Consider the following 25,008-nt stretch of genomic DNA (forward strand, 5'->3'; position numbering starts at 1 on the left):
AAAATTATCTTTTGTTTTGTGACTTAGTGATCATAAATATCTTTAGGAATATATAAAAGATTGGTTTCGATCAAACTTTTTTCCTCTCTCTTATAATAGGATTTTACCCTCTTAAAACAAAAACAAAAAAATTTAATATTATTTTATTTAATTGAATCTTTAAACTATTTTTTCGTTTGTATAGCCCGTAAAATTTATTTTAATTAATTAAATCTTTATTTGTTCAACTAATTTTAGTAATTTTCTTATAAAATAAATTTTTGATTAATTAAAAATAATACTATAAAGATTTAATTGAGTATAATAAAAAGAAATGGATTTATTTAAAAATTTTAAGAAAGTATATAGTAGGTTTTTTTTTTTTTTAATATTTAAGCCTTTTAATTACCGCTTTCATTGGTGTTTATGTTGATTGTTGAACTAATAGGGCATCAACTTCGTTCTATCAATATTCAGTTAACAATTTGGAACGTTAATACTACAAAATTAAAATAGAAGTACTACTAGTATTCAATTAATTTATTGACATTTTAGTTTATTTTTTTCTTGTTTAAATTAACCTCAAATAAATTAATCATTAACTTAAACAGGAAACCCTAACACTTGCAGGATAAGAAAACAAAGAAAGAACCGGTATATCCTATTCCAAGATAGACTTTCTAAACAGATCCTCACTAAAAGAAACCCGCTCCGCGTCCGCTCGGAATAGCTCCATTTTTTTTTTCACTGCCCCAACGCAACCAAAGGTCCAAAGCCGCCGCTGAAAAAATGGAAGAAGAGCTCCGAACTGGTAAAAACGACACCGTTAACGACACTGACGACGATGACCCACCAGTCCTGAGCTCTCGTGCACTAGCAGCTCTCAAAGAGTTCCTCGAAGAACAAAGCCAATCTCTTGCTAACCATGAAAGTCTAGAAACCGGAGGAGGTGGAGGCGGAACTGGAGCGGAGAGTGATGTGGCGTTAGTAACAGAAGATTGGAGGCTGAGCCAATTCTGGTACGATCCAGAAACAGCCAGGACCGTTGCCCAAGAAGTTCTTTCTCTTTGCAGCGACTCCAATTATAAAGTAGCTTGTATTGCGTGCCCAACCCTCTATGCCTATCTTAAGGTAATTTTATCAAATACTTTGTCTATCTTTTAAAAAGTTTTTCACTTGGAGTTTTGGTAAGAATGATTAGCAAAGAATAAAATAGTTGTCTTTTGAGGAGTCAAAGAAAGGATAAGGAATCATGGACATTGTTGTTTTGAATAATTTAATTAGTAAACTAGATTCCTTATTTAGATATAGTGCCTCATTAAGGATGAATGAAAAGATTTAGCGGCCAGGGTTTGTGTTGATGCCATAATTCGCTATGGAGATCCCACCGGTTAGCTCCACTCTAGAGCCACAAGATAATAGCCAGTTAGGGTGGTTGGACTTGGTTCCTGGGAGAACCTTTAGATGATTAAGTCGTTTTGTGTGCCAGAGAAAGTGTAACAAATAACCTAAGACGTAGAAGTGTTGGGAATATACCTTATAATGTGATGGTAGAGTGGACAACTGAAATACCCTTACACACAATGGAGAATATGTGCTCTAAGGGTCTAGGACATTTGTTTAAATCCAAATGACTCGTTTTATTTTACATATAACAATTTGGATGAGAGGACTTAGCTTGGCCTGTGAATGTTATTATCTGATTTTCTATAAAGGGTTGACTAAGGCAAATAGACTCTGATTGATGCAAGGAAGAAATTTGGTTGATAAATCTTGTTTCATTTGCATGACGCTAATGGTGCTTTGTGGTTCATTACTTTTTGCTTTTGTATGATTTTCAGAAAATTGATCCTAATATCTCTGTGCAACTTTTGGAGTATGATGAGCGTTTTGAGCAATATGGAAGTGATTTTACATTTTATGACTACAACCAACCTGAAGACGTGCCATTGGAACTAAAGCATACTTACCAAGTTGTACTTGCTGATCCTCCTTACCTGGTAAGATAATACATAATTTTTGTCAATCTCTCTTAATTTACTTACTGTTAGTATAAGCATCCACTTCAACTACTATAAAGGGTTCATTCCTTTTGCTGGTGTCAGTTGAGGAGACAAGTTTATTTTCATTACCCTTAATTGTGCGAGTCTTGTCCTATGAGCAAAACCTTTCTGATTACAACCAATCTTGTGGTAACTGTTAAGGATAGAATCTATTCCACTTGTCTATTTAACTCTAAAGTATTCTTATGTTTTTTAACTAGTATTTACATACCAATATCTTGAATATGTTATTTCTTTTAATTGATTACAGGTTGTTGAATATGAGAATGCGCTTGCTTCAGTGCTTGTTTATTTTGTGGTTACTAATATGTTCTTTTCTTTGTGAGGAAAACCAAATCAAAAACTTTGAATCAGTTTATGCCAGTGTCTTTTCTACCACTTTACCTTGATGTAAAATTACTCTAATGCTTCGGAGTCAGGGAAATCTGTAATCATACCAATCTGCTTTACAGAGCTATGCTACATATGGTATTGTAGAATGTAAAGGTTTAGACACATTTCTTTCACAAGATGGTAAACCACTATATTGGTTTAAGTATAATATTGAACATTTAGGCAGGGTTAGAGCAGCGATTTCTACTTTTCTCATTATCTCTTCTGAGCAGATATTTATATGGAGGCATCTGTTTCTTTTAGGTTTTTAACCATGCCATAAGTATACTGCTTTTCACTTGAGTTCATATTTGGAGAAAATTTTGACAGTATAACACATATGATGTCTATGGTTGCAGAGTAAGGAGTGTTTGGAGAAAGTTGCTCAAACAATATCTTTTCTTGCACGGCCACAACAGTCTTACTTGCTTTTGCTTACAGGTTAAAACTTTTTTTGCTTCCTCTCCAGCTCAGCGTAGCTTGTGATAGAGGCTATCAGTTAATCTTTACTACATTACATCTGAGACTTTAATGTAGGACAGAAAACATGGTGGATGTCAATTATTGTTTCATTGGCTTTTTATAGCAAGTCTAAGAGAATGTGCTTGATGGCTTGCAGGAGAGGTGCAGAGGGGTAGAGCTGCTGAGCTCTTGGGTCTGCATCCCTGCAATTTCCAGCCACGACACTCCACCAAACTTGGAAATGAGTTTCGGCTGTTCACAAACTATGACCCTGGAGAGCGATTAGGAGGGTGGGAGCTAGAAAAATAGGTGCCCTTTTCTCGCCACCATTTACATGGACCTTAGATTGGATTTTCTTCTGAAAAAGCTAGTGTTAAACCCAATATTAATGTAGTTCATACAACTTAATTTGTATTAATTATCAAGGCATTTGCCATGCTGTTTGCACTATGTAACGCATGAAAAGTTACCCGCTTTTCTCTTCATTTTTCCCTCTCAGAAAAAATGCAGATAAGCAATTTTTTTGCTCAAGTTCTGCTGTCAAAACCCTACACTGCCTTTCCTCCTCCCAAAATATTTTCCAAATCCTGGATTATGTATTCTGTCTGCTTTTTCATTTTGTCTCATGATTTAAACACCTGTTTTCCATCATCTCATATGCTGTCCTTGTTCTCCACAGATTAATGTTGAGCTCCTTGTTGCTGCAAGGAAATAGAGTGCTTATCCTGGTTGTCTTTGATACATGTAGCACATTTTTCAGCTTTCCCCTTTGGTTCTTTTAGGTTGCCCTTTTCTATCTTTTTCCTTTATTTTTCCCCTCCCAATAGCTAAATTCAGTCCTGTGGTTTGAACTTGTAAATTATTCTTGATGGAAAATTTTGTACCGAGATCTTATGTGTTTCATTTAACATTAAATTATGTCCTTTGTCTTTTTATAGTATGGTGTTTTTAGAAAAAAAATTTAATTAAAATTAAAAAAATTTTCCAATTACAGATCAGATGTAATTACTTTGAGATATTTTGATTTAATCATAATTGTTTCTTAAAATTTTAAGCTTATAGGAAATGGTCCAACTATTATTTAAGTTTTAAAATATACTGCGTTTTATTTATATTTTTAATTTTTTTAATTACTGATAATGCGAAAGGGAAATTTTTCAGAAATAAAGATAGTAATACTTAAATAAAGAAAAAATTGGAAATAAAAGGCAAAGACGTTTGTATTTTTGTAGAAGGACAAATAACAACGAGGGGAAAACCGATGGATCCGTAATCATGAACAAACATCCAAACGCGTCCTAAAATCGGTTCGTTGGGACTTGGGAATTACTATTCCGGATTCTGATCAACCCAAGATCCGAACCCGCATACAAAAAAGACGACTCGATCTCGAAATTTGACAGCGTCCGCCGCCAGTTGGTAGTTTCCAGAAGCAGTTTTTTGTTTGTTTTATTTTTTTTCGAACGAAGTCATCAGCCTCACAAAGAGATAATTTTCAACTTGTTTTTTACTGAAAAAAACAATGAGACGACACGTTGTTTGAGAGGTAAGCTCGGATCCACATTTCTTCCATTTTCTTTGTTTCTTAGGGTTTTGTTTTCAAATTTTTTATAAACCTGCCTTTGATTTTCCCTCTTTTCCTCTGTTTGGTTGCTAAGAAAATGCCAGAAATAGAAAAGAATATGGAAAAGTTTAATGAATCTGAGAAAATTCTTGAAGCTCCATTGAATTCAGTTGAGTGCCGTTAGTTCTACAGTTCAGTTGAGCTCGCTGCTAATTTTTTCTGGCTATTTGTTTCGTTCCAAAAAAAAGATTTAATTTTAATGATAGTATATATAAGGCAAATGAAGTGGTTTTGAATAGGTGAATAATTAAGTTAAGCTGATATTTACAATTGTCTTCTTATTCTTTTTCTTATCCCTCGTTCTTTTAAAAGAACTAATGACCAAATAAGGATCTTCTGTGAATTAATTAGGTTTAAATTTACGCGGTTTCTCCAGAATGCTGGATTTGTGGACTGTATTTTTATTCTCTGTAATTACTAAGAAAGCGTGTAGTTTTAATTCGTTGTATGAGTTTTATGTAATTGAACTTTATTTTGGTTATGGTTTTGGTGTAAAGGCAGGACTGCAAACTAAAGCAGGGCAGTGGTGGGACGGTATTCCATTCCTAACATCAGCCGTGATTATTGTTTGTGTTGTTATTTACGTGATTTGCCTTTTGGTTGGATACAACTCTTTTGGCGAAATATTTTCTTGCCAGAGGCTATTGTATCACATTTTCAAGGTATGTTCTTTTAATGTGATTCATTTTTGTGGTAGATAAATATATAGGATGTGTATTACATTTATGAGCTTCCTTGTTTATTGTGCCAAGAATATCTTTTGGTGTAATATTTACTTTCATTCTCCTGCTGTTGCATTTGCAACATCTTTGAGATTTAGTGTCATGCTAATTTAAAATTCAAGAATCAAGAATAAACACCTTGGAGCAATGTATTAGTTGGTCTTGATGAATTTTATGAGTCAACTAGAAAGTTGTGCTGGAGTACTGGCAGACTCCCTGAACCTACCCATTGCCCCATTTCATTACAGGCCATGATTTACAAGAATCTTGTCCTAGTCTTGCTAAAATCGGTGTTTGACACCTACATGATGGGTGTCATGAGCCAACCTTGTATAAGGCCATGACCGGGGCTTAGGTTGTCATGAGCCACCCATGTATAGGTTCATGATCGGGTAGAGGTGCCAAGGAGGGAGGGTAGATCTCTTGTGCTAGGAAAAATGTCCCCATTTCAAACAATGTAACGGTTAGTGATAGCATAGCTCTAAAATCTCTTAGGCTCTTTAGGGGGTGAGCAATCAGCATATTGTTGGGTTGTCTCACTGGTTAGGTTATGGACGTAGGCCACCCGTCAAGGGTTACCCCCCTGGCCCCAACAATGGTGTGAAGTCTCGATGTACTATTCCCAATAATAATGAAATACGTCTTTTATTCGAAAGTCTCAAATGTTGCGTTGATGTGTTTTTCATTCTCTCGATATGCATGTGTCTTCTTGTGTATACTTGAGGTTAACCGTGGCTTATGGTTGCTTGTTCAGATATCGAGCTATCGTTGGTTGACTTGGGTGGGAGCGTCCATTCAAGTGCCGCACGGTCTATCGCTTGTTGAGAGAAAGCTTAGCTCGTGACACGTGGTATTAGAGCATAGTGTGAAGTGCTAGAGAATTGAAGAAATGGCCACGAATGGTGGTGTCAACCATCAACAGAGAATTGAGGAGCTTGAGGCTGCGGTGGCCGCTTTGAAAACTCATGTGGTTACGAACGATCGTCTGAGGGAGATCGAGGCAACCCAGCGGGAGTTGTTCGATACTCTACATAGCTTGAGTGAAGAGGTTAGAGATGCCTTGAATGTCCTCCAGAAAGAGTTTGAGGAGCTCAGGGCCCAAGTGGGCGTCTTACAGGTGGCGGTGGCTAGATCGAGTTCTAGCTCGGTGAAAAGGGGAAAAAGGGCCAAGGTGCCAAAGCCCCGATGCTATGAGGGGGCAAAAGATGCCAAAGAGCTTGAGAATTTCCTGTTTGACATGGAGCAATACTTTCGAGCTGTGTGTATTGAATCAGAGGAAGACAAGGTGGTAATGGCATCAATGTACCTTGCGGGGGATGCCAAGCTTTGGTGGCGTTCAAAATTTGTAAATGACGAATGCCCTATCAAAACTTGGGTGGACTTAAAGCAGGAATTGAAAAACCAGTTCTTCCCTGAGAACGTAGAGTATATGGCCCGAATGAAGCTTCGAGAGTTGGTGCAAACGGGAACAGTGCGGGAGTTTGTAAGGAGCTTTTCTACCATAATGTTGGACATTAGAGACATGTCTGAAAAAGACAAAATGTTCTATTTTCTTGAGGGCCTCAAACCGTGGGTCAGAACAGAACTACTTAGGCAAAAGGTGCAAGATGTGGTCACGGCCATGGCTGTAGCTGAACGCCTTCATGACTACAATGATGGCTCTTCAAAACGGAAAAATCCTCCATTAGGTGGCAGTAACTCCATCTTTGGGAGTGGTGGAAAGATGGCCAGAGTGGACCGACCCTTCAGTGGGGGATCAGATAAGAGGCTCTTTGGTCAAGACAACACCCAACCTAGAGCAAACAACGCAACAAGTTTTAGGCCTAGGCAACCGTTAGCTTGTTTCCTATGTAAGGGGCCACATCGAGTGGCTGAGTGCCCGCATAGAGGGGCCCTTAATGCCTTGAGAGCCTCGTCCCAAGATTCTGCAAAAACACCCGAGACAGTCAAAGAAATTGAAGAGGAATCGGTCGGGATGGGCTCCATGCAGTTCCTAAATGCCCTCCGTACCCAGCTTAACACGATAAAGAGAGAACCGAATAGAGGCTTGATGTATGTGGACTTGGTACTCAATGAGAAGACCACAAGGGCTATGGTTGATACGGGTGCAACTGATACTTTCATCACACCCAAGGAAGCAAAAAGGTGTGGTCTCAAGGTGAACAAGGACTACGGGCAAATGAAAGCGGTCAACTCACCAGCCTTCGCAATCAGTGGAAGCTCTAAAAATGTGATGACCAAGTTGGGGCCATGGGAAGGAAAGGTAGACATCACAGTTTCCCCCATGGATGACTTTGATGTTGTCATCGGATTGGACTTCATGATGTTGGCTCAGGCGATACCAATCCCCGCCGCTAGTTGTCTATTGTTCTTAGGTGAGCAACCCTGTGTGGTGCCAGCCACAATCTTGCCGAAAAATGGAAAGAAGATGATCTCAGCACTACAATTCAAGAAAGGGTGTGAAAATGTGTAAAAACTAAGAAATAAATCATTGTGAAAACTGAATGTATATTGAAAAACTGTTTATTGAGAATTACACAAGAATCTTAGGTTTATATACAAGTAACTAAGGGTTAAACTAGGAAACTAAATCTTCCTAAAAAACTAATCCTATAATTGAGGGATTGTCTATCTTAATTTTAGAGATACAAATATTTAATTTTAGAGATACAAATATAAATATACAGATTACAACCAGTTGTAAATAAGTGTTTTCCCACAAAGGGATAAAGAGAGAGGAGCCTTTTTATGTGGCGATGCCGATCTACAAGGATGGGATGGAGTTAGATCCAATACCCGAGGGGGTGAAAAGGGTGTTGGGAAAGTTTAAGAATGTGATGCCAGAACAATTGCCTAAGGTCTTACCTCTTCGAAGACCGATTGACCATGAAATTGAACTTCTCCTAGGGGTCAAACCCCCTGCTAAGGCCCCATACCGCATGGCTCCACCAGAATTGGCCGAACTAAGGAAACAATTGGATGAACTCTTACAGGTCGGGTTCATTAGGTCGTCAAAAGCACCCATGCTATTTCAGAGGAAGCATGATGGAAGCCTACGACTATGTGTCGACTACAGAGCCCCAAATAAGGTCACTGTGAGAAACAAATACCCGATTCCCCTTATTGCTGATTTGTTTGATCAACTGAGTCGGGCCAAATACTTTTCCAAATTGGGCCTGAGGTCTGGCTATCATCAAGTCAGAATTGCGGAAGGAGATGAACCGAAAATCATCTGTGTAACCCGGTATGGCGCATTTGAATTTCTTGTTATGCCTTTTGGACTAATCAATGCTCCTGCCACATTTTGTACCTTGATGAATCAGGTGTTCCACGATTACCTTGACAAATTCGTGGTGATTTATTTGGATGACATAGTGGTATACAGAAGAACATCAAGAACACTTGCGCCTAGTGCTTCAAAGATTACAAGACCACCAGTTGTATGTGAAAAGAGAGAAATGTGCCTTTGCTCAGACCCAAATCTATTTTTTAGGTCACATTGTCAAACAAGGTCATATTCGAATGGATATGGAAAATGTTAGAGCCATCAAGGAGTGGACAACACCCAAGAATGTTAGTGAGCTTCGCTCGTTTTTGGGATTGGCCAACTATTACAGAAGATTTGTAGAAGGATACTCCCATAAAACTACGGCCTTTACAGAACTATTGAAAAAAGAGCATAAATGGTGTTGGACAAGCGAATGTCAAGAGGCATTTGAAGGACTGAAGGAAGCCATTGTGAAAGATCCCATCTTGGCCTTCCCCAACATCGAACAACCCTTCGAAGTCCAAACAGATGCTTCTGAGTTTGCTATTGGGGGAGTACTCCTACAAGCACGGCACCCAATAGCATTTGAAAGTAGAAAGCTAAGTGAAGCTGAGAGGAAATATACGGTCCAAGAGAAAGAACTCCTAGCAGTAATTCACTGTTTGAGAACTTGGCGACATTATGTGTTGGGCTCGCACTTTGTAGTGAAGACAGACACTGCGGCATTTAGTCACTTTCTCACTCAATCAAGGCTCACAGCGAAGCAAGCTCGATGGTAAGAATTTTTAGCTGAGTTTGACTTTGGTTTTGAGGACACCGCTGGAAAGACCAATCAAGTGGTTGATGCATTGAGTAGACGAGCAAAGTTAGCAGCTCTTAAAAGAATTGCCCCAATGGCGGCTAGTAGAGTTGCAACGGACGTTCACAAGTTAATTGAAGATAATTTGGGAAAGGACCCGCAAGCCAGTGCCATCTTGAAGCTAGTTGAAGAAGGGAAGTCCAAGTATTTCTGGCGGGAGAATTGGGTCTTGTGGACAAAGGGTCCTCGATTGTTTATGCCAAAGGTAGGGGGTCTGAGACAGATGCTGATGAGGGAGTGTCATGATAGCCCATGGGCTGCACACCCAGGTTGGCAACGCCCTTTTGCTCTATTAAAACAGGGATACTATTGGCCTCACATGCGGCAAGAGGTGATGGACTATACAAAGACTTGCCTTCTCTGCCAACAAGACAAAGTTGAAACGAAAGAAACTTGCAGGCATGCTTGAACCACTATCGGTGCCTACTAGACCGTGGGAAAGCATCTCTCTTGACTTCATTTCAGGCCTTCCCAAAGTTGTCGATCTTGGAGCTATTTTGGTGGTGATCAATCGTTTCTCCAAGTATGCCACATTCATTCCCACCCACAAGTATTGTACTGCGGAGGACACAGCTCAACTTCTGTTCAAACATGTGATCAAATATTGGGGCCTCCCTCAGAACATTGTAAGCAACAGGGATCCAAGATTTACGGGGTCTTTTTGGAGAGAACTTTTCAAGATATTAGGGTCCCAACTCAACATCTCTTCAAGCTAACACCCCCAAACCGACGGTCAAACTGAACGGTTCAATGGATTACTAGAGGAATACTTGAGGCATTTTGTTCAAGCCAATCAAAAGGACTGGCCTTCGTTATTGGACGTCGCTCAGCTTTGTTTTAATTCTAACAAGAGCTCTTCCACCAACAAGAGCCCATTTGAGGTGGTCACTGGACAACTGCCAAGGCTACCCCATACATCTTTGGGGCAATATGGAGGGAAGAACCCGAGAGCCTTCAACCTCGGCAAAGAGTGAAAGCAAAACACAGAGATTGCACAAGCCTACCTGGAGAAGGCGTCAAAGCGAATGAAGAAATGGGCAGACAAAGGTCGCATGGGTGCAACAATTCCAAGTTGGTGATTTGGTTCTTGCTCGACTAGTCCCTAAACAAACTTGGTTCTTGAGGAAGCGAGATCGGAGATTGGTGCGCAAATATGAGGGTCCAGTGAAGATCCTCTCCAAGGTGGGGAATACTTCTTACAAAATCGACCCACCAAAGTGGATGAAGGTGCACCCAGTATTTCATGTGAGCAACCTAAAACCTTTCCATGCAGATTCTATAGATGCTAGCCGAAGAGAGCCAACCAGAGCCGTCATCACCATGAAGCCACTCTCAAAACGTCGAGTTGAAGAGATCTTAGTTGACAGGAAACCAAGATATCTCAAAGACTAGTTCGTGAATACTTAGTGAAGTGGGAGAGATTAGGACCAGAGGAAACTAGTTGGGAAAGAGACCACGACCTCCGGGCATTCAAAAGGAAAATTGAAGAATTCCAAGCCGACGTCGATAGATTAGGTGGGGAGGATGTCATGAGCCAACCTTGTATAGGGCCATGAATGAGGCTTAGGTTGTTATGAGCCACCCATGTATAGGGCCATGATCGGGTAAAGGTGCCAAGGAGAGATGGTAGATTTCTTGTGCTAGGAAAAATGTCCCCATTTCAAACATTGTAACCGTTAGTGGCGGGGTGAGCAGTCAGCATATTGTTAGGTTGTCTCACTGGTTAGGGTACGGACGTAGGCCACCCGTCAAGGGCTGCCCCCCTAGCCCCGACGATGGTGTGAAGTCTCGATGTACTATTCCCGATAATAATGAAATACGTCTTTTATTTGAAAGTCTCAAGTGTTGCCTTGATGTGTTTTTCATTCTCTCAATATGAATGTGTCTTCTTGTTTATGCTTGAGCCGTGGCTTATGGTTGCTTGTTCAGATATTGAGCTATCATTGGTTGACTTGGGTGGGAGCATCCATTCAAGTGCCACACGGTCTATCGCTTGGTGAGAGAAAGCTTAGCCCGTGATAATGGGCCTGAGCGAACAAGTGTTAATAAACATTTTTTCAGCAGGCTTGTCTAGGCTGCATCTTTGTCTGTAGAAAGGCCTTACATTCCAGAATACATGGATGCTCCCTTTGGTCTTTTCTAATTGTATTTATATTTGATTTATGTTCCCAATGAAAGATAATCATGACAGCAAGTCATTGACTAACTAAAAAAAAAAAAGAATGTCTCATTTTTTTTCTTTGATGGTGCTATATTTGATGTTTATACTCTCGTTTCTGAAAGTGATCATTCTTAGTTTATTCTTTCTTGTTGCAGTTTACAGGATTTACACTTCCATTATTTTCCATAGTTCGCTGTTACATGTTTTTTTCTTCAACATGTTGGCTTAGGTTCCTTTGGGCTCTGAACTAGAGAGAATCATGGGATCTATTTGATTGTTATACATGATTATTTTGCTAGCAACAAGCAATGCTATAATTCATCTCATTATTGCATTGGTGGTAGCCCATAATCCTTTCCACCCATATCAGTATCTCATGAACGAGTGTGCAATAGGCTTCTCTGGAATCTTATTTTCTATGATTTTCATAGAGACAAGTCTGAGTGGAGCTCAATCTAAGAGGTTAGTTTCTCTACAAGTACTGTGGAATAATATTTCCTGACAAGTTTTGTTATTCTTCACTTATGCAATTTTTCATTTTTAAAATTTTTTGTTGGCCAATTATGTTGACTTTTCTGCCTACTCTTGAGACATGTTAGTGTACATGCAAGTATGACTACCTATGTCTTGATGCACATGCATGAGTAATAGTTTGTTCCTGCATACAGAGACTCTTGCTGCATTTACATGCAATGCTTGATCCACTGTGTGCATGATGTATATGAATGTCAAATAGTTGTCCCTTGCATCTTAAGAATGTGGTGCTAAGATTTCTTTTGTTTTGGTTCTATACAATGGTTCATTGACTGACTCATGACTTTCTTTTCTTTGCAGTGTGTTTGGCCTTTTTAATGTTCCTGCAAAATGGTAAATGCAGTCACTTGCTTTTGTAGTGTTTGTTATCTCCCATTTTCCTTTCAAGTTCTGTGCTATATATATTATGGAATATTTGTTTCAGGTATGCATTTATCTTATTGGTAGTATTCCAGCTGCTTATGACAAATGTCTCATTACTTGGACGCCTCTGTGGCATTTTGTCTAGCTTTGCATGTATGTCTCCTCATTTATTTTTGAAAATTTACCTTTCCATTATTGTGCTTTCTGCAAATTATGTGATAAATTTGGTTGAAGCTTGACAATTATTTCCTGCTCTCAAACTTTTTCAGATACCTATGGCGTATTCAACTTCCTTTTTCCTGGACCATCTTTTTGCTCTGCCATTGAATCCTCATATTGGCTTGTAAGTATTTTCATGGAACTGGCTGGTGATAACAATTGATTTTCCTTTACCATGTCTCTTAAATTGCTTCTCTGCATTTAGCTTTTTTCTCAGATTAGGATCTCATTAATCCTATTTATATCAAATGATATGCTTTTCAACTCAATGTTGAACTGATATTATCTTGCTAATGGTCAATGGTGATATCCTTATACTAAGTTATCAATTGCTTTGTATTGTTAACCTCAACAGGTTCATATGTTGCCATAGTCATTGGTCAAGGTTGAACACTTTGTCAAAGTGAACTTTGCATGTTTCTCCCACTTAGGATTATTGATGTTTTATTACGACCTTAAAACTTTTAATCCTTTGCAAGTCACTTTGTGGCACACAGCCATACACATGCACAAAAACTACTGTTAGGAACTTGCTAGTTTTGTTTTGTGTATTTAGTCATCTTTATATAAGAAGAAATCATTCTAATTTAGTTAATCCAGTATTAGATATGGTAAAGTTCATACTATTGGCAAGAGGTATATAATGGAGCTGGTGTACTATGTGAGCATGCATTTATGCCTGTATGCACGTGCAATCTCTGTCAAAGAAGCATTATAGTGGAACTGTTGGAGTTAGTTACTCAAATCCTTTTCACCATCTGAGTTGTTGGTCAAATGCCATGAACCACTGTATATTCTACCACTATCTTTCCTGGTCCCTATTAAATTATTCAAAGCCATAATAAAAATTATTTTCTAGTATGTTACGTTACCAAGATAATATGGGCTTTCTTCTCTCAGTTCCTTTTTTTTTCAGATAAGTTTTCATTTGTTTTTCATTCTTACAATCAGAAACTGGGAAAATTTTCAGATGAGTTACTGGTAAGGAATTATGAAATGTTAATTATTTTTCCTTGCTAAACGATAGTCTGCAACACCACTTAGATAGTTACATAAACATGATGATTGGAATATTTGCATCTTTGTTTCGAAAGTGATTTTATGATTAATATAATCTAAGGCTGTGCAAATCCTCTTCAGGCCAGCTGTGTGAGGCGACCTAAATTTATTATGTGCAGTGGTGGAAATTCTTCAGCCTGCATCCCCACTTTCTCCAGTCAAAATTCACCCCCCACATATATTTTCTTAACTTTGATCAAATCTGGCTTTCCTTCCCTCTTATTAGATCGTTATCTGATCATTTTTGTTAATCAGTGGACTAGTTTCTGGAAACATTTGGAGAAACTTGTCTTCCCGGATGCCACAGAGGGAGACAGCTGCTCAGGTTTTGTGTCAATCCCCTTTGGATTATTTTTGATATTGTTCTTTTTCTTGGCCAAGAACTTTGTGCTCTATATCATATTTTCATGCAGTAGCTGCTCTTAAGTTTTAACCCATGCAGTGCCAGTCTTTCGTGATGTATCTGACAGCTTTGGAATTTTGATGAAAAGAATCTCCCTATTTCTCTATCATGTGGCTGAAACCCATGAATTTGTTGGAGTGAATGTCTTTAAGCATTTATGGTGAAATCATTTCCTATTGGAAGACAACTTTGAAGAAATGAAGCAATGATCTTGTGTTACCAATTTAGTTTTGTGCTTTTATCTGACTGTGCCTCCCTTGAGCCCTATAGTTTCAAAAGCCTGGTCAAAGATAAATTAATGTGATCATTCTCAATAACATGCAGTCAACACAAGATTATCCCAGATTTCCTGGGAGAGGCAGAACTCTTGGTTCTGGTCAAAATACTTCTAGACTTTTGGATAATAGTAGCCTCAATAATCCATCAGATATTGCAGCAGCTGGTGCAGCGGAGAGGCTTTCAAATGAAAGGTATCAGGAAGTGTTTTTCATTTCAATTACTGTTCTTAATTTGGCTTAGTGATAGTGTCTTTTCTTTTTCCTCTTTAGTTTGAAAGTTTTTCAATATCAATCTGGCTTCTGTCACACACTTCTGGTTTAGAAATCTTAGCATCCATTCCAGGAACTTGATAAGGTGACAGTGATTTCTTTAGTCATAAGATCTTACTTTAGTCATCCCCAAGCCCACATCCCACCACTAGTGGCCTTACCTAAGAAGCTGCTGATGGAATATTCTTTGCTGTTTATTGTGGCATTGGACCTTCTTTAGTTTGTATAAATTTATTTTTAGTATTTGCTAAATCCTAATGTAACTCCATTGAGTTTTGAAAGGGTAACCTCCCTTTCATTTTGCATGTTATATAATTGTATTATAAGATGTTTGTTTTATCTGACTTTTATGCATCCCTTATATTTTGTATGTTTATAGTTGTATAATGTGATGTTTGTTCATGGCTTTCATGGTTGCCTACAGAATTTGTGCAGCATATCCATAGATTAGTTTTTCGTGGAACATAGTTTAGTAATTCAGTAATTATGTGATGGCTACGTACACTATGACACTTGCATATCAGAAATTAAGCTGGTGGTTGGAAGTATAAGTTAATGCATATTGACTCACTCGCAAAATATCACCTTCGTACCTGTGCATACACTGTTGCACATAAACATTTCTGTTTTAACATGGAGAGTGATGAAAATGCCTTGGGATTGTTTCAGACACAATTAGAAGTTGCAGTAGCAGCTGCTGATGGAGATCTTAACGTGGCTGTAGAAATTCTTATGAGCCAGCAGTTACGTGCGTGAGAGTTGTGACTCTTCAAGTGATTGGTCTTTTCTTGTTCTTATCTTGTGGATTATGGTGATTTTGCTCCAGGGCTGACCTGCAAAGATGTAATCTCTATTCACTTTTAAAGAAGCATCCCTCAGGGTCGATTAAAGCTGCTTAATTCCTGTGCCGTAATGTATCATGTTGTATATTTGGTCTTGTGGGTACTGTAAAGCACTTCTGACACAATCCAACAAAGCAAAGAAAGAAATATTATGAACAGGAGCAATTATACTAACTTTTATTTGTGCAATACATGACCTTGTCACCTTACTGAAATCATTGCCTTTGTCTTTAGAATTTTGTCAGATTTATACATTTTCTTTATTCTCTTCTCGCAGCAGGCTGATATGTTTGACACTTATGCATAACTAAGCAAAGCTTTCTTTTGACATACTAAATACAATACATCCCTATGGTAGGATCTTTCTAGTAAATTGTTTCTGGGACAACCATGAAAAAGCAATCCAACTTGCATTCAGTAAGGACTGTAGCGAATCATCCAACACCCTATCTAATGGACAATTTAAACGGAAAAGATGCTGCAGATACATTTCAGGGACCTTTATGCTACAAAATTCCCAGTCCTAATTCTACTTGTGTTACTCATTATGTTTGGGCTTCAAATTTTAGTTTTCAATGTATGTTGGTCTTTGCCAGGTGTAAACTTTGTCTGCAATAAAAATTCAAGGTCTCTCAACACATGGAAGATGAAAATTTTCTAACTTGATCTGATATAAATTGATAATCATGGTATAAGACATGGATCCCACTATTTTTGCTACAAAAAAATGAGGGATAATCTATTAAGAATGAACAAGAGCTGCCCTATGGTTTCATAATCAAGTCAAAGCATAAACTGATCAATCAAAAAGAAATGAAATATCTATCTGTTAAGGATTAAATTTTTAAGGTATGGAGTTTTCAATTAGGGAGTTTAAATGTCTTGTATGCTTGCAGTCGCATTCTGGTTGATCTTGGCCACATACCAGTCAGAATGTATTCCTTAGCCAATCTTGACTACCTTCCGCCTTCAGTCTTTCAAGGGTAATTGAACCTCAGCACCAAAATTTGAGATGGCACACTTTTAAACTTGGGAGTTCCATGATGCAGGGATAGATGACTACAGTAAAAGGCTTCCCCGTAGAAGGGGACATTATGACATTCTGCTTTGATTCTCCTTGGAGCAGGTTAATGAAAGCTCAGTCATAATTCCATCTCAACTGATTTTATATTGATGGTTAGTCTTTCTTATATTTCACCCTTGGCGTCCTTGACATCATTTTGAGGACCACAATCTGGAGGAGCAGAACTAGACCCCAGTGATCTCATTTTGGCCTGAATTCTCCTAGCATGCTGCAAATGATCCATTGGGAACAATTCTTTTAATTATTTGATGTGCAGACAATGATGAAGAGTTTCTTTGTTTGCACGAGTGTTTCTTTACTCATGAACATGCAAACAAGGTGCAAACACATGGAGAGAGAAACTTAAGGTTCTTCAAACCAAACCTTCCTGGAAAGGGTGCAAGTTCGTGCAAAATGGCCTTCCTCTCTGCACCTGTAGCATAAAGATTGGGATTTCGAGCCCCCCGCAACTTTGGGACACTTTGAGCATTCCTAGTAGAATAACCACCATAACATACAATAAATATATTTCTACACATGCATAAATTAAACTACAAACAATAAAAATATGACTTACAGATCCCAAATGGCCAGACTGGCCACAATTGTAGCAGGAAACTTCTGTTGGACCTGTATCTGGAAGTTTGACACAGCTGAGATGACCAAAATCATTGCAAATGTAACATCGAATTTTCTGTTCGCAACGGAAAAATTATTGTAATCAATCAGGCTGTGAGAATAACCTGCAATTTAATATTAGGCGTGGGGCTGATGAGGCATACCTCAATGACAAGGAAAAGGTCCTGGAACTTTTAAGTCCCAAGTTCAAGTCCTACATGTGTGGGTATCATTCAACTTTATGTTGGATTTTCTCCAATTATATGCTAATTCATTAGTTTGTTAATTGGTTTCTGTCATGGGAGATAATAGTAATATCATACATGTTAAGGATTTTCTATAGTGATTGTAAATTTCTACTTGTATATGTAATCTTATAAAATAAAATCAGGTCCGAGGAAATAAAAGCATTTGGCTCAAATGAAAGTGCATGTATCCTCCTTCTCAAAGAGCAGGATTCAAATCCCCCTTACCCCAATCAAAATGAAAACAAAAGATTAGTAAAAATATTCATAGAGGAAAAGCATATCAAATAATGAAGACCTTGAGATCATCAGGAGAATAGTCATTTCTACATGAAAACATATCATGTCCAGCATCCCCACATCTTAAACAAATAATAGAATTCTTTTCTTCTTGTTTCTCTGGACAATCATAGGCTTGGTGGCCTCTTCCTCTGCAGACAAAGCAATATTGGCCCTGCTCAAATATCAAGGTTGCATCTATTAAAAGTAAACTAAAGAAACCTTGACATCATGTACCAAGATCCAATAGGGAAAGGTCAGAGGGAAAAAAATAAAGAGAAAAGCTGTATGCTAATATACTAATGTAAAATATCAACAATGTTGTTTCAGTCGCCCAAGATCATCTATCTCTGAAAACAACAATTAGATTTTCAAGGATACTCTATCAACCGGAGATCTTATCAAAGAACACTTATTAAAGCATTTAAGTATTTAACTTTGTTATAGGTAGTACTCATGCTTACTTAGATGCCATTTTTTTTTTTTTTTTGCTCAAGTATAAGGTTTTATTTATCCAAAGAAGCAGCAACAGCTGCTAGAATCTCAACAATGCTGCTATAAAAGAGACTGATTAACAGGGTTACTTGCTATGTTCTTTAACCCAACCAAACGAGAACGAACTACGTTAGCAATTAAACAAAAAATAAAATGATCTTATCTGCTTAATCCAACATGAAGTCTGCAGTTCCTTTCCTGCCAGAGAAGTAAATGTAGGCATTCCAAGCCAGTCTTAAAATATCTTAGGTTTATATACAACTAACTAGTGGGTAAACTAAGAAACTAAATCTTCCTAAAACTGATCCTATAATTGAGGGATTGTCTATCCTAATTTTCAGTCCTTAATTCTAGGGATAAAAATACTTAATTTTAGAGATACAAATATAAATATATAGATTACAAGACTACAACCAGCTGTAAATAAGTGTTTTCCCACAAACAAAGATACAAACCTTTTCACAGATTGTCATGCTTAGATGCCAATTTGGTAACTAAGAATTTGAAAATTAAAATTGCACCCAGTTAATCACATCAAATAAATCTACCATTATAGAGCTGTAATGTCTATGCATTATCAATGATGGTAACGGACTAGACTGTATGAGAGATGGCATATTTAAAGTACAAAAAAATTATTCTAACACCACCTGCAATCAGTCAAAAGGACAAGTTGATAGACTATAGTGTTCAATTTAATTATGAGATGGACAATTTTAAGGTAAATATTACCAAAAGCATTACTCAGTGCTTCATTGTAAATCTGAGAAGGGGATCTTTAAGGTAAATACTACAAAACCTGTCCGCAATGCTTCCCAAAGTGCTGAAGACTCCCACAGAGGAAACATGCTTTCACTCGGTTTTGCAACGTCCAGTTTGCTGCCGCCTGATGATCTTTCCCACAACTGAGATAACTGGCCCAGCTGCCGTTTGGAGGATCAAAGTATCTTGGTTTCCGCTAGAAAAGTAATGCACGATCAAATAAGAACTTATCATGACAGAAAAAACATCTTTCAAAACACTTTCATGACACCAAACGTTTTAAAGCAGTATTTGAATACAGATCCCAAACTCACAAGAAGCTTCTGAAGCACAGTGTTCTCAGCTGAGTTTTCTGATAATTTTACAGTTTCTATACATTTAGGTTTCTCTGCATGCATTTCATTCTTTCCAGCACCAACCTAAAAGCACAGAAATCCCAAACATCATCTTGGTTAATAGAAAGCTCCACCTCTTTCATCTTTTCTATCCCTAAATAAAGACTGATGATTTCATGGTGAATAAGGTTTAAACAAAAAGAGAAAAGAGCTTGCAAATAGCAAAAATGTAATAACATCTGAAAATGAAAAACTTTTAATTGATATCCTTGATGATCAATTTGTTAAGCACAGATATATAAGAGACAACTATTTAGAATGTAGAGTATTGTAATATAAGACCCACCAATTTAAGGTTTAAAAGCTAATCCACTCACACTTTCTTCTGCTACTACAGCTTTTAGCTCCTTTCTCCTCACCATCTTACCATCCTCATTTATGGTAGGCTCTGCTGACACCATTTCTTCAGTTCTTTTTCTGGAGCTAACATTTGAGATCATGCCATCATCCTCAAAAGATGAGGAACAAAGATTAACGACCTCCTTAGAGCAAGCTTCATCACCATTGCCTTCAGTTCTACCTTTTACAGCTTGTACAGTTTCTATCTTCTTATTTTCCTTAACAGCAGCATCAACCTGAAGCCCACAAATTTACAAAAGTTTTAATTATAAACCAGATTGGTCCACAAAGGATAATTTAATGTGGGTTCAATGCTCTTTAATTCTACATTTCCAATCTAAGAAACATAAAAAAGAAAAAAAAAAAAGGAGCTGAACTAACAGCAAGCTTCTGTGGCACATCATTGGCAGATATTTCAATCAAGTCCCATTTCGATACTTCCACTGTTCTCACAGCTTCAGCCTGCTCTGTGTCAATTGCAGGCTTTCCATCGTCCACCCAAATTCATCATAGACATAAAAATGGAAGCCAAACAGTTCTTAGAAACACTCAAGGAAAATAAGGGGGAAAAAAATAAACAATACCTACAAATTCAACTAGAAACAAGACAAGCTAAAATCCTTTTACCTCCCATCATTTTTCTTTCTTTTCTCTCACTCTTTACCAAAAACCAAATTAAAAAATCAATTCAAGAACAAGAGGCGCATATCTTTACGCCCAGAAAAAGAAAAAAGTGATAACAAAAAGAAAAGGAAGACAAACCCACTCACAGGAAATGGCTGCTGAGCATGAAACTGAAACTCATTGTTGTTCTTCTTTCTGTTTCTGTTTCTGTTCCTTCTTCTTTTCCTTCTTTTCACAGTAGCTTCTCCTTCCATCATAGCTCTCAAATTATCAAAGCCAGTCAGATTAGAAATCATTTGATACTCTTCAGCTTTGGATCTCCATTGACTACCTTCTCTTCTCTTTGCTGGTGCTGCTGCTCCTTCTCCACCTTCATTTCTTGTCATGGTTTTCTCCATGGGTTAGTTTTAATTAATTCTGCTATGTTCACTTTCTCTGGGTTTTTTCTCTTCTCGTCTCTCATCAAAGCTGTTTGATTCAGCCTTCTCATAAATCCATTTTTGTTTATCTTACCTATGCTTTTAACTTCCATATTGTCTCCAGCGGTATCTATCTATAGATTCGGCCCACTTCATGACAATTTTTCCATATACCCGTACTAAACCTAGGGGCAATTATAAATAAGGGTAATGAACATAGAACTTTTATTATTTGCCACCATGAAAAGAAGCATTTATTAAAAAAGAAATAAAAATTCTATATTGTGGGAGTGTGTAAATGTAACACGGTTTTTGCTTTTTACTTTTTTTTTATTTCAAAAGTTTTTATAAGTGAAATTATTTATATATATTATTTATAAATTTTTTTATATTCATATCTGATCAATTTTATAATTTTTTTGAAATTTATTGTCATTGAGAGAGCATGAAATTTTAAGAAAAATTATAAAAAATATATATTTTTTTAAAAATTATAAATTAATATAACAAAAAAATTTATTATTAAAAAAATTATAAAATTTAAAATTAATAAAAAAGTTAAATTTACTATTTTAATTTTTTTAAAAAATCTTACGATATTTTAATTAAATATTTTATTTTTTGATATTATGAAAAGTGATAAAAAATTATTAAATCTAATCAACATATAAACATTGAAATTTCTTAAAATAATATAAGTAATATTATTAAATACTATACAATTTTATATAAATCTAATATACTAACTAAAAAAACTTATCGTGATAAGTAAATAGAGAAAATTCTCTGAAAAATTCAGTTTAGTTAGAGTTATTATAAAATTTTAATACAAAAATTATTTATTAAAAATGATAAATTATAAATTTACAAAAAATATATATTTACTATTTTATTTTTAATTTAATTAGGACTCTATAAATTTTTTTCTAAAATTAAAATAATAAAAATATTTTTTTTATTAATTTTGAAATTTACAACTTTTTCTAGTAATAACTTTTTTGTTAAAAAAGAAATTAGCATTTGGTGTTTTAGAAATGAAGTGGCAATATTGATTAAGTAAGTGGTGAAATTAGGGGTAAACAATTGATCGATTTGATTTTAAAAAATTAATAATCAAATTAATTAATTTTTATTTAACAAGTAATTAAAAAAATTAAAATTTTTTAAAAAACGAATTATAATCAAATTAATTAAAATTGATTTGATTCGATCAGTTTAATTAAATAATATAATTTTTATTATTTTTTATCATAAATAATTATTTAACTATAAATTTAATTTAATAAAATTTAAATTCAAGTATTATTTAAACTAATCATTAAAAATTTAATAATTTTAATTACATTTTAAAAAAACTAATAAAAATATTTATCTTAATTTTTTTTATCTTTTGATTGAATTATCAATTTTAAAAATAAAAAATTGATCGATTTAATCACTTTAATTATCTAAAAAAATTAATTATAATTAAAATCGAATAAACCAAATCAAATTAATCATTTTTCGTAGATTTCGATCATTAAATCAATTTAAACCGAATCAGTGAAATTTCTTTAACAAAAGAAGTGTTGAGTAAAGTAAATAGAAGCTCTGGTCCTATCCACGAATAAGAACTGGTGCTATAGCCTTCATTTGGTGATACCGACTAGTATCATATAGTGGAAAGCTAGGCTAGATAGCTAGTTACCTTTCAGTCCGGAAGTTATCGCTGACTGAGCCACGCGAAGAGTACCAGACCAGTGCTTGTACGTCTGCCCATTTAGGCAGTGGAGTTTAGCTGAGGGTGAATTTTTTTTTTATATATATATAATTTTATTTATTTATTTTTATTTTAATTAAGATTAAAATAGTAATTTTGTAACATTAAGATTAATATAATTTTTTTATGTATTTTGAAATTATTTTTCTTATTATATGTTGTAATTCCAATGCCTATAATTCATTTTCTTATGTAAAAATATATATTTGAATTCAGACGACGAAAAATATTGATTTTTGTTATTGTAATTTAAAATTATTTTTAATGGAGAATATTTTTCATTCGTTTACTCTATCTTTGTCACCCTTAAAACATTACAAATGTTCACACGTAAATGGCACAAGTAAAAATATAATAAGCATAGATATTCTTAGCCTTAGCCTTAGTTACTTGTTGATGGCCTCCTTTGGTGGTTTCACAATTAGGGTTGGACATTTGCATGGTGTGCACAGTAATCACTTACACTTCCTGACAAAGCTCCGCAATCAAAACCCACAAATGAACTTAAAAAACAGAGCATACTGAAAGACACTCTTAGCCACAAACAAAAAGCATGGGATCAGTCATGAAGTAGAGCCTAAATCCACAAAGAAAAATATGATAAAAAAAATCACCTTTTAATCTTTCCGAGGCCACGGCTGCCAATAATAAGGAGGCCAACATTCATTTCCTCACTAATTTCACATATCATAACCTTTGGGTTCCCTTCAAGAATCAGAGTTTCTGCTTTGATCTGCATCAGGTTAATATTTTGGTGACTTCCATTTGCCTCCGTAGATACTTATTTCTTTCATATTATCATTGTTTAAAATGATAAAACCTGGGCAAAAAGTAAAAGTTGTTGAGTTACCATCTTATTTTTGCACATCTGCAATGCACGGGAGAGTATACCAGCAGAGATTTGTTCATGGGATTTCTTTACAGAATCCAATACTGTAGCTGTTGGATAAAATGCTGTCAAACAGAGAAGGAAAATTGTACTAGTATATCAACAGGTTTGGTAGTTTAAGGTTCTCAGCCCTGGTGAATCCTGAAGCCGGGCAGCCTCTTAAGTCGAGGAATTCAATCTTGTTTTAACCGAGAATCTTTGGTTTTTTGCCAATGTTTTCTGAAAATATTTTACCACAAGCTGTTTCGTTGAGGACCATTTATGGGCGTAATTTACAAAAATAAAGCATAATAATAATATAAAGAAATGAAATTGGTCAAAGAAATTAGATGCCAAAACCACATTTATGAATTAATTATCATGAATAGTTTTATTACCTGCAACTTCTGGTCTAGCTCCAGGGAAGCCATAGGGCTGGAAAGGCTGTTGTAAATGAACCAACGTGAGCAAGCCAGCTCTCTCGTCAGCCACGGGTGATGCACTAAGGTCACTGAAAAGGTTATCAAGGACCCATTGAAGCGCATAGAAACTCTCATCACTATCATCAATTCCCACCATAACTCTCATCCTCTGTCCTTGCAAGCAACGAAAGAATCTTTAAATTTGGTGGATTCTAAATGCTTAAAAAGGAAAAAAAGAATGTGCTGCATATGTCTTGATTGCACACCTGGATAAACCGTGGGAAACGTGGAACTTTGGAATGAAAATTTTATATAGAAATGATACGTTGCATACATTTGGCTAAAAGTTCCAAATCTAGCATGCAAAATAAGTTTGTTTGCTTTTTCTTGTTAAAGTATTGAATCAAGAAAGAGACAACAGAAAAAGGGTAGCCCATTTTGTTTGCAACGTGAAGAGAGAAACCAGCCCGGGGATCACCAAAACCGGTGCTGAGAAAAGCAGAAGGAAACAAACACAGAAAAAGGGTAGCCCGTTAATTAATTCTTCTGACTCATAAGCAGAAAGGAAGATATTGTTTTTGTTCTACTGCTTGTGTTTTACCACTGCTTGGGTTATTTGACCTTCATCTTTGTTTCAAAAAATTCAAAGACTTTGAAACCCAGGGAGTGGTAAAACACATGCGGTGGAACAAAAATAATATCCTCCCTTCTGCTTATGAGTCAGAAGAATTGATTAATTTTCCAGTCCTGTTTGGCAAGCATAGTTTTCATTTCAGGACGACTGAGGGCCTCGAATTTGGGTTGGGAAAGGCCCTTTAGTGTTTGATTCAAGCCCGAACCTCATTTTTGGAGTTAAAATTAATATTTTTTATTTAAATTCTATTGAAATTTTGAATAAAATTTTGAATTTAGACGAACAATTCAATTTTTGAGCAGATTCAACAATTATATTTAACATCATATTTTATTTGGATTATTTTTGAAGGTTTGTTAGAAGCAAGATTTAACCATATTGTAATTACAGACTTTATTTTTTTTCTGCCTACTTTCATTATTATTAAAAAAATAAATTTAAGTTCTCTTTGATTAATATTTTGTTATTTGTATTCAACTTTTAAAAAATAATTAAAGAATAAATAAATTAACAAAATATTTACTTTGATTTTAACATATCCTTCCGCGTGAAAATTCATTGACTAGGAATCGAATATTCAAAGTCGTTGCATGCCGTGATGCTCAAGG

At 36.1% G+C, this 25,008-nt stretch overlaps 5 protein-coding genes across 16 annotated transcripts; 3 read left to right on the forward strand and 2 right to left on the reverse strand.

Moving 5' to 3' along the window:
• The first annotated feature begins 609 nt into the window (after nucleotides 1-609).
• On the forward strand, nucleotides 610-3,813 carry LOC111295724 (nucleic acid binding / methyltransferase). Of its 2 annotated transcripts, XM_022889369.2 has the most exons (5): nucleotides 610-1,110; nucleotides 1,821-1,979; nucleotides 2,774-2,855; nucleotides 3,034-3,185; nucleotides 3,556-3,813. In XM_022889369.2, exons 1-4 carry the CDS (start codon nucleotides 769-771, stop codon nucleotides 3,183-3,185), a joined length of 735 nt encoding a protein of 244 aa, XP_022745104.2. In that variant the 5' UTR covers nucleotides 610-768; the 3' UTR covers nucleotides 3,556-3,813. The 2 variants fall into 2 exon arrangements, with proteins under 2 accessions (XP_022745104.2, XP_022745103.2); XM_022889368.2 differs by lacking the exon at nucleotides 3,556-3,813 and having other exon boundaries at nucleotides 3,034-3,361.
• Nucleotides 3,814-4,073: 260 nt separating this feature from the next.
• On the forward strand, nucleotides 4,074-11,184 carry LOC111295720 (uncharacterized). 3 transcript variants are annotated; one of them, XM_089743885.1, is made up of 3 exons: nucleotides 4,074-4,422; nucleotides 4,998-5,162; nucleotides 5,977-11,184. In XM_089743885.1, the coding sequence occupies exon 3, from the start codon at nucleotides 6,112-6,114 to the stop codon at nucleotides 7,693-7,695; it is 1,584 nt and encodes a 527-aa protein (XP_089600011.1). In that variant the 5' UTR covers nucleotides 4,074-4,422; nucleotides 4,998-5,162; nucleotides 5,977-6,111; the 3' UTR covers nucleotides 7,696-11,184. The 3 variants fall into 3 exon arrangements, with proteins under 3 accessions (XP_089600011.1, XP_089600012.1, XP_089600014.1); XM_089743886.1 differs by having other exon boundaries at nucleotides 4,107-4,422; nucleotides 5,002-5,162; XM_089743888.1 differs by lacking the exon at nucleotides 4,074-4,422 and adding an exon at nucleotides 4,431-4,609 and having other exon boundaries at nucleotides 5,002-5,162.
• Nucleotides 10,402-15,667, forward strand: LOC111295722 (uncharacterized). Its single transcript, XM_089742992.1, has 17 exons — nucleotides 10,402-10,420; nucleotides 10,623-10,693; nucleotides 10,762-10,891; nucleotides 11,077-11,204; nucleotides 11,313-11,390; nucleotides 11,666-11,729; nucleotides 11,810-11,972; nucleotides 12,345-12,377; nucleotides 12,469-12,560; nucleotides 12,677-12,750; nucleotides 12,844-12,896; nucleotides 12,982-13,029; nucleotides 13,183-13,237; nucleotides 13,543-13,607; nucleotides 13,941-14,010; nucleotides 14,413-14,558; nucleotides 15,306-15,667. The coding sequence occupies exons 1-17, from the start codon at nucleotides 10,402-10,404 to the stop codon at nucleotides 15,313-15,315; spliced, it is 1,299 nt and encodes a 432-aa protein (XP_089599118.1). The 3' UTR covers nucleotides 15,316-15,667.
• LOC111295721 (uncharacterized) lies at nucleotides 15,199-20,889 on the reverse strand. 5 transcript variants are annotated; one of them, XR_016327739.1, is made up of 11 exons: nucleotides 20,445-20,856; nucleotides 20,056-20,157; nucleotides 19,653-19,910; nucleotides 19,255-19,359; nucleotides 18,978-19,136; nucleotides 17,703-17,858; nucleotides 17,324-17,452; nucleotides 17,119-17,235; nucleotides 16,926-17,033; nucleotides 16,404-16,770; nucleotides 15,199-15,594 (listed from the first exon to the last, which is right to left on the reverse strand). XR_016327739.1 is itself a non-coding variant. In XM_022889364.2 (9 exons), the coding sequence occupies exons 1-9, from the start codon at nucleotides 20,694-20,696 to the stop codon at nucleotides 16,666-16,668; spliced, it is 1,362 nt and encodes a 453-aa protein (XP_022745099.2). In that variant the 5' UTR covers nucleotides 20,697-20,856; the 3' UTR covers nucleotides 16,121-16,665. The 5 variants fall into 5 exon arrangements, 4 of the variants coding, with proteins under 4 accessions (XP_022745099.2, XP_089600015.1, XP_022745102.2 ...); XM_022889364.2 differs by lacking the exons at nucleotides 15,199-15,594; nucleotides 17,324-17,452 and having other exon boundaries at nucleotides 16,121-16,770; XM_089743889.1 differs by lacking the exons at nucleotides 15,199-15,594; nucleotides 17,324-17,452 and having other exon boundaries at nucleotides 16,121-16,770; nucleotides 20,056-20,136; nucleotides 20,445-20,835.
• A 1,679-nt stretch (nucleotides 20,890-22,568) lies between these two features.
• On the reverse strand, nucleotides 22,569-24,989 carry LOC111295330 (uncharacterized). 5 transcript variants are annotated; one of them, XM_089743908.1, is made up of 5 exons: nucleotides 24,033-24,989; nucleotides 23,743-23,935; nucleotides 23,327-23,430; nucleotides 23,091-23,209; nucleotides 22,569-22,944 (listed from the first exon to the last, which is right to left on the reverse strand). In XM_089743908.1, exons 2-5 carry the CDS (start codon nucleotides 23,930-23,932, stop codon nucleotides 22,932-22,934), a joined length of 426 nt encoding a protein of 141 aa, XP_089600034.1. In that variant the 5' UTR covers nucleotides 23,933-23,935; nucleotides 24,033-24,989; the 3' UTR covers nucleotides 22,569-22,931. The 5 variants fall into 5 exon arrangements, with proteins under 5 accessions (XP_089600034.1, XP_089600032.1, XP_089600030.1 ...); XM_089743906.1 differs by having other exon boundaries at nucleotides 22,569-22,997; XM_089743904.1 differs by having other exon boundaries at nucleotides 22,569-23,009.
• Nucleotides 24,990-25,008: the final 19 nt, after the last annotated feature.

This window comes from Durio zibethinus, chromosome 14 (genome assembly GCF_047325235.1).
Source record: "Durio zibethinus cultivar Kanyao isolate XHJ-2024 chromosome 14, ASM4732523v1, whole genome shotgun sequence".
NCBI lineage: Eukaryota > Viridiplantae > Streptophyta > Magnoliopsida > Malvales > Malvaceae > Durio > Durio zibethinus.

Bases quoted from the DNA above. Each gene is read 5' to 3' on its own strand.
- LOC111295722 (XM_089742992.1), top strand. The intron at 10,694-10,761 runs GTTGAAGAGATC...TACTTAGTGAAG, and splicing joins AGCCACTCTCAAAACGTCGA to TGGGAGAGATTAGGACCAGA. The intron at 12,751-12,843 runs GTAAGTATTTTC...CTTTTTTCTCAG, and splicing joins TTGAATCCTCATATTGGCTT to ATTAGGATCTCATTAATCCT.
- LOC111295330 (XM_089743904.1), bottom strand. From the start codon at position 23,932: ATGAGAGTTATGGTGGGAATTGATGATAGTGATGAGAGTTTCTATGCG. The intron at 23,431-23,742 runs GTAATAAAACTA...TCTGTTTGACAG, and splicing joins AGCTAGACCAGAAGTTGCAG to CATTTTATCCAACAGCTACA. The intron at 23,010-23,090 runs GTGATTTTTTTT...TTTGTGGCTAAG, and splicing joins GGCCTCGGAAAGATTAAAAG to AGTGTCTTTCAGTATGCTCT.
- LOC111295724 (XM_022889369.2), top strand. From the start codon at position 769: ATGGAAGAAGAGCTCCGAACTGGTAAAAACGACACCGTTAACGACACT. The intron at 1,111-1,820 runs GTAATTTTATCA...TATGATTTTCAG, and splicing joins CCCTCTATGCCTATCTTAAG to AAAATTGATCCTAATATCTC. The intron at 2,856-3,033 runs GTTAAAACTTTT...GATGGCTTGCAG, and splicing joins TTACTTGCTTTTGCTTACAG to GAGAGGTGCAGAGGGGTAGA.
- LOC111295721 (XM_022889364.2), bottom strand. From the start codon at position 20,696: ATGGAGAAAACCATGACAAGAAATGAAGGTGGAGAAGGAGCAGCAGCA. The intron at 19,360-19,652 runs GTGAGTGGATTA...CTGTGCTTTTAG, and splicing joins CTGTAGTAGCAGAAGAAAGT to GTTGGTGCTGGAAAGAATGA. The intron at 16,771-16,925 runs GTTTGGTTTGAA...GATCATTTGCAG, and splicing joins CTTGCACCCTTTCCAGGAAG to CATGCTAGGAGAATTCAGGC.
- LOC111295720 (XM_089743885.1), top strand. From the start codon at position 6,112: ATGGCCACGAATGGTGGTGTCAACCATCAACAGAGAATTGAGGAGCTT.